The sequence below is a fragment of the Sphaerodactylus townsendi genome, linkage group LG06, assembly GCF_021028975.2.
Source record: "Sphaerodactylus townsendi isolate TG3544 linkage group LG06, MPM_Stown_v2.3, whole genome shotgun sequence".
Taxonomy (NCBI): Eukaryota; Metazoa; Chordata; class Lepidosauria; order Squamata; family Sphaerodactylidae; genus Sphaerodactylus; species Sphaerodactylus townsendi.
In genome coordinates, this window is record NC_059430.1 from 114,609,014 (window position 1) to 114,615,440 (window position 6,427).

Here is a 6,427-nt window from a genome sequence, read left to right on the forward strand (position 1 = left end):
TGTCGCAAACGGTTTGGGACATTGTAGTTGAATGCTGGTTTCGACTAAGTGAAACAAAGCTTCCAATCTTATAAACATTTACTTGAACATAAACCCCGTTGAGCTCAAGCATACATGAGTAAAAAAGTTTCAGAAAGAGTCCATGATGGTCTGCAGTAGTAGAAGAAGATGATTTTGGATTTATACCTTGCCTTTCTTTCCTATAAGGAAACTCAAGATGGCTTGCTAATTCCTTTCCCCTCTTCTCCCACAATGTACACCTTGTGAGGGAGGTGGGGCTGAGAGAGAACTGAGACAAGCGCAAGGTCACCCAGCAGGCTTCATGTGTAGGAGTGGGGAAACAAATTCAGTTCATCAGATAAGAGTCCACCACTCATGTAAAGGCATGGGGAATCAAACCTGGTTCTCCAGATTAGAATCCACTGCTCTTAACCACTAGGCAACTCTGCCTCTCCAGAACAGCTAGATTCAAGTCCAGTAGCACTTAGAGACCGAGAAGATTTTGGGGGTATAAGCTTTTGAGAGTTAGACAAATAAATGTATACTCCCAAAATCTTGTTAGCCTCTAGGTCCTACTGGACTCAAAAACATGCTGCGAACACGTTTGAACGTCCTCTGCCCAGGGATTGTTTTACCTCCAACACCACGACCTGCTTTCGATTCTACACCTTCATTTAAGGCAGTGATGGCGAACCGTTTGGGTTCAGCTTGTTAAAAATGTGGAAAATGCCCAACTTGACTCCTTTGGTGATTCTCCACTCCCCACTCCCCAACAAAAGAGAAGCAATTATTTGCACATTCATTTATTCAGCAAATAAAAAATACAGTCCAATCATGAGTGGTGCTATGCATTATATAAAGAAATGCCAAACAGTTGCAAAAATGACTCCGACTCAAACAGGAAGAATAGTGTTGGTGAATCCAGGTGTCCGTGTCACCCAAAGCGTCACCTTTGACAGATTTGTCATAGGTTCACCATCACTGGTTGATGGTTTGTAAGTCGCTCTAGCCCCACCCTCCACTGCCTCTCTATGCTCTGTCTGCCTCACGACCTTCTCTCCGCTGCCTCTCTATGCTCTGTCTGCCTCACGACCTTCTCCAGACGGTCGTCCATTGCCCCGCCTCCTCTTCTTCCCGTGCCCTGATTGGCCCTTACCCTCTCTCCCCTAATGCCCCTCCTCGTCCGCTGTCACTCCGGAAGGAGTCTCCTGCGCTGGGAGGCGTGGCTTCCCATCTCCGCCAAGGGCAGACCTGAGATGGCTGCGGTGGGGCTGTCTCTGAGGAGCTGCTTGCGGGGCGCGCTGGCATTGCCGGGCCAACAGCGGGCGTGGAACTCGGGTTCCGGCGCCGACCAGGTACGGCGAGGCCCGCTCCCCTTTCCCTGAGGTTCGGGCCGGGAGGATTTGCCTGACCCCCGGGTAAGGAGGAAGAGGCGAGCCCTGCGGGGTGCGAGGAGGGGGCCGCGGCGGCCGGTGCGGTTCCTCCTCCTCCTTCCCGTCCTTTTCTCTTTCTCCTCAGTTAGGCGAGCTGGGCAAAGGTGCGGGCAAAGGCGGCGGAGGCGGCGGGACGATCCGTGAAGCTGGCGGCTCCTTCGGGAAACGGGAGGCGGCCCTGGAAGAGCGTTATTTCAAGTAGGCGCCTCTGGCTGTGGTTCAGGAAAGGCTTGGGCTTGTGAACTGGGCAGGCTTGTCTCACTGGAAAGGCGGTGGGACTGTCAGCCTTCTGGGGCTTTCGCTGCGCTAAATTGCTTCGTCTTCCCCATGCATCAAAGTGTCTGTATTTCCTCCTTTGCTTTAAGTAAATTGGTTGTAAGGGCACAGGAAGAGCGCGTTTGGATCAGGCCAGGGGCCCATCTAGGCTGGCTTGCTGTTTAGTTCATGCGATTGCCCTGGAGCACAGGTGTCAAACTCGTGGCCCTCCAGATGTTCATGAACTACAATTCCCATCAGCCCTTGCCAGTATAACCAATGCTCATGTTGGAAGGGACTGATGGGAATTGTAGTTCATGAACATCTGGAGGGACGACGAAGTAAGGCAGAGAGAATGAGGATCACCCCTGCTGCTGCAGCCTTTCAGCACTAGTAGCCAGTTCTCTCTATATGGGGGCTTATGGCTATTAGTCTTGAATATGTTGCAAAACTGCATGTTCTCCAATACATTGGTTTATGGTATTTTGGTCTGGTGAGTGGTAACCTTCAAAAAAGGCTTTTTCTGGCACCCAGATTCCATTTTTGTGTACTTTAAGGCCAGGGTAGCCCAATCTATGCCTATGAATGATAATAATAATAGTCCTGAATGATTGAATAAATAATATTTAAATGAATGAATAATATTACACTCCAGAGGGCTTTCTGGTGGCGTGGGGAGGGTGAAACCTCCTGAAAACTGCGCTGCCAGAAAGCCCTCCAGTGGGCTTAATGGAGTTAAACCACCTGAAAAGTGGTATAAGTCCATGGCTGTGGTGTAAATGGCCGCAAATCCAGGGTGGAAGCCAACTAATATCTGCTCCACCCCTTGGTCATTTAATCCTCTTCATCAAGGGGGTTCATAAACAGGGACTTTTGCAAACTCAATCATAGCTCCAAACATTGTTGTCCGAAAGAAAGAAAGAAAGAGAGAAAGAAAGAAAGAAAGAAAGAGTTTGGATTTATATCCCCCTTTCTCTCCTGCAGGAGACTCAAAGGGGCTTACAATATCCTTGCCCTTCCCCCCTCACAACAAACATCCTGTGAGGTAGGTGGGGCTGAGAAAGCTCTGAGAAGCTGTGACTAGCCCAAGGTCACCTAGCTGATTTGTGTGGGAGTGTACAGGCTAATCTGAATTCCCCAGATAAGCCTCCACAGCTCAGGCGGCAGAGCTGGGAATCAAACCCGGTTCCTCCAGATTAGATACACAAGCTCTTAACCTCCTATGCCACTGCTGAAGTTTTATTGGCAAAAATTCCCGAGGTTAAATCATCAGCTTCCCATATAATATATCAAACCTTAAAATAGATCGTGAATACCAAAATTAATACTCCAAACCACAGAGGTTAATGGAGGAAGGGAAAAAAATCGACCCTCAGTTAAACACAGCCTCCTCTGTCTCTTACTTCCCACCTGTTTTTAACAATCAGTTACTCGCATGAGGATGGACTGCCCCTTCTATCACTAAAGCCAGTAATAACCATTTTCAGGTGTCATTAGGCAAAGAACAAGATTGCAGGAGACAGTTCATCAGGTAGTCAACCCTCATGCAAGGCTGGCAGGAGTCAATCAGTTAGTCAACACCCCACAAGGCTGGCAGGAGTTTTGATGGTGCACTGAATGCTACATCTGGGCATCTCATGAGGCCACGGCCTCTGCCTGCAAACATATTTGCCCCTCCGCTGGGTACCATAAACCAAGGAAGGGCGAATCTGCTGGTGTAGGCCTGCGCTGCCTCCAGGAGTTGCTTCCCCCCACCCCACCGCACCCCTAAATCTTTAAGAATCTGTGAGTCTTTTTTCATCAGTAAACAGTTAAGCATTAAAACTCTGGAAAATTCTTTATATTATTGTTTTTGTTGTGCTTTTCCTTTGTTATGCCTTAATTGGTGGTGGAAAATGCTGTTAAGTTTCAGCTGGTTTATGGGAACCCTGTAGGATGTTCAAGTCAAAAGACATTCAGAAGTAGTTTGCCAGTGACTGGGCTAAAGTTCACCCAGCAGATTTCATGTGGAGAAATGGGGAATTGAACCCAGGTATTAATATTAGAGTCTACTCTTAACCAATACACCATGCTGGTTCTCTTCAATGCTTTCTTTACTGTCTTAATTAGTTAGTCTTTGCAGTATTGTGAAGACTCCATTTGTTTTGGCTGTAGTGAGCTAGCATAGCTACCATGTGGGAATTTATATTGATCTAAATAACTATTTTTTCTCCTTTTGGAGCACTCACTTAATTTGGTGTGTATTACACCATTGATGTCAATTAGAACATGCAGTTCCTTTATACTAGCTCAGTTCATTGGTTTGTGTAGGTCAGTGTTGGCCACTCTTAGCATTGATTCGCCAGTCTTAGAGAAAAGTCTCTTCCATCACTTATTCCTTGGGATATTTTAAATGAGCAAAGACAGAGCATTTTAACTTTCCATGCAATACCTTCTCCCCATTAAAAACATACTTGCTAGATGGATAAGGTTATCTGAGCCTTGATATTTCAATTAATAATTACCGGTAGGTATTAAAATCTCAGAACAGGAAGTGCCCAGTTATTCACAAACATGTCAGTATCTGGTGTTTTCCTTCTGGGTGATGAGGCCGCACCATTGGTTTTGAAGAATTTCAGTACTTGTGGCAGAGCATGGGGCTAAGGAATCTAGAGTTCGTAGGGCCAAAAGGCAGCATTATTTGCCCAAGAGAAACATTACTTCTATATTAATTTGCCTTAATCCTTCATCAGAAAACTGTTTCTTCACAAAAAGTTACTTAGGACATTGTCATTCACACTTGTAATAATAGTCTGACCTGAGGCTACAGTTCTAGATATTATTATTATTATTATTTGAATGTGCCATTGAATTTAGTCGCAAACTCAGTAAGCATGTCCTACATCCACTGAAAGTATTTATTCACAATTTTTCCTTACCATTCTCATGTGTTTTGCAGGAACAATATATTACTTTAAATAATACCATGTCTTATAACAAGGAATTAGGAAGTGTAACTTCAGAACAGATCTGCACAACTCCCCCCCCCCCCCCCCCCCCCAGTTAGATGTCAAGTCCCCCTCAAGCATGTTGTAGCCTGCTAGGTATTTGACAAGTGCCCTTTTTTAAGGCAGCAAAAATAATCTGCTATACACGGCCAGCATTTTACATTCAGCCTGGTGGATCATTGTCTCAAGATATGCTTTGCGAAGAAAAAAAATGCAGGGATTGAATTCTGTGTTCAGTTTGCAAAATAATTTTAGCTTTTTGCCAGCCCTCTTATGCCTTGGCGTGGAGGTCATGTGTATTACTTTTACAGAATTGATGGCTGAGTTCAGCCCCTGATAGACAGTATGCATGGATGTGAAAACTGCAACTCTCACAACACAGATCTTGAATAGTAGCACTAAGGGCTGCAGATCTACATGAGGGATGGATCAGTACCTTTGTACACTTCTCTGCTTTCTGCAGGTGGTCTTTACTGAGCTTTTTTTAAAAAAGGATGTTCCATTGCAATTAATTAATATCATACCATTACAGGGAGAAAGAAAGAGAACAGCTAGCTAGTCTGAAAAAACATCATGAAGAGGAAATCAGTCACCATAAGGACGAAATAGAGCGTCTGCAGAAGGAAATTGAACGTCACAAGTACAAGATCAAGAAGCTGAAGGATGATGATTAAGTGGCTGGGGAATCGCGGTTGATGTGTTGCATATATGGCATCCCTTTGAAAATGGTGATGCCAGCCGACATTCAAGCATTTGCTGTTATCAGTGTGAAAATTTGTGAAATAAAAGAATTCACTCTCTTTACTGGTCAGTGTCTTTGCTGTGAATTGCTCGTTGCGTGACTATTCTGAATCACATTTAGCGGTTTGCAATATAGTTAATTGTCTTGATCTGGATGACCAAGGCTAGCCTCATCTCATCAGATCTTGGCTAGTAAGCAGAATCAGAATTGGTTAGCACTTGGATGGGGGACCACCGAGAAAATCCAGGGTCAGTGTCACTATGCAGAGGACAGCAATGACAAATCACCTCTGTCTCTTGCCTTGAAAACCCTGCATAGTTAATTACACTGAATGCTGGTCAACCCTTAGTTTATAGTGCTACATATAGGCTGCAGTTAAGGCACCTGTGTAGCCAAAACTTTCCTCCTTTGTGCCTCTTTACCTCTTAGCTATTGGTGGGGTGTTAAGTCATTTGTTTCTGTACCAGTGCAGTATAGGCACATACTGGAGACATGTGAATGCAAGAATATAAAAGCTACAGGGAGGACAAATTGTATTGATGACTTACAGTATTCAGAGAGCAACTTTTAAGTCAGGAGAATGTCTCCCGTGCTGCATTTTTAAATAATGGATTAGGCATTAACTGAGTTCTAAATTATGGATAAATATGTATATGCTGCTTGAAACAACTTACCAAGGTGGAGAAAAAATGAACATAACAATTATCACTTATGAAACAAGACCTCAAGCAGTTGTCAGCCTAGAAGCAAACCTTAAAAATTGCTCAAACCCTTGATTTAAAAATCTAGATCAAAAAGAAGGTTTTGGTGTGACTACTCAATAATATAAGGTAGCCCCCAGGAAAATCTTGAGGGGGAGCATATTCTGAAGGTGAGATGTCATAATTAAAAATTCTGCATTGGTAGCCATCTGCTTCACTTGGAGGCCAAGGACACAGAGCAGTGCTTAAGGAATCTCATAACTGGGAAGCTGGACAGTATGAGAGAGAATGGTCCTTAGCATCTTAAAG

At 44.5% G+C, this 6,427-nt stretch overlaps 1 protein-coding gene across 1 annotated transcript; it reads left to right on the top strand.

Moving 5' to 3' along the window:
* Positions 1-1,196: 1,196 nt before the first annotated feature.
* Positions 1,197-5,475, top strand: ATP5IF1 (ATP synthase inhibitory factor subunit 1). Its single transcript, XM_048502347.1, has 3 exons — positions 1,197-1,355; positions 1,519-1,631; positions 5,208-5,475. Exons 1-3 carry the CDS (start codon positions 1,257-1,259, stop codon positions 5,347-5,349), a joined length of 354 nt encoding a protein of 117 aa, XP_048358304.1. The 5' UTR covers positions 1,197-1,256; the 3' UTR covers positions 5,350-5,475.
* Positions 5,476-6,427: the final 952 nt, after the last annotated feature.

What these genes read in the sequence shown, in the direction of transcription:
- ATP5IF1 (XM_048502347.1), top strand. Translation starts at nt 1,257, where the DNA reads ATGGCTGCGGTGGGGCTGTCTCTGAGGAGCTGCTTGCGGGGCGCGCTG. An exon ending in CGGGTTCCGGCGCCGACCAG is followed by an intron (nt 1,356 to 1,518) that starts GTACGGCGAGGC and finishes CTTTCTCCTCAG; the next exon opens with TTAGGCGAGCTGGGCAAAGG. An exon ending in CTGGAAGAGCGTTATTTCAA is followed by an intron (nt 1,632 to 5,207) that starts GTAGGCGCCTCT and finishes ATACCATTACAG; the next exon opens with GGAGAAAGAAAGAGAACAGC.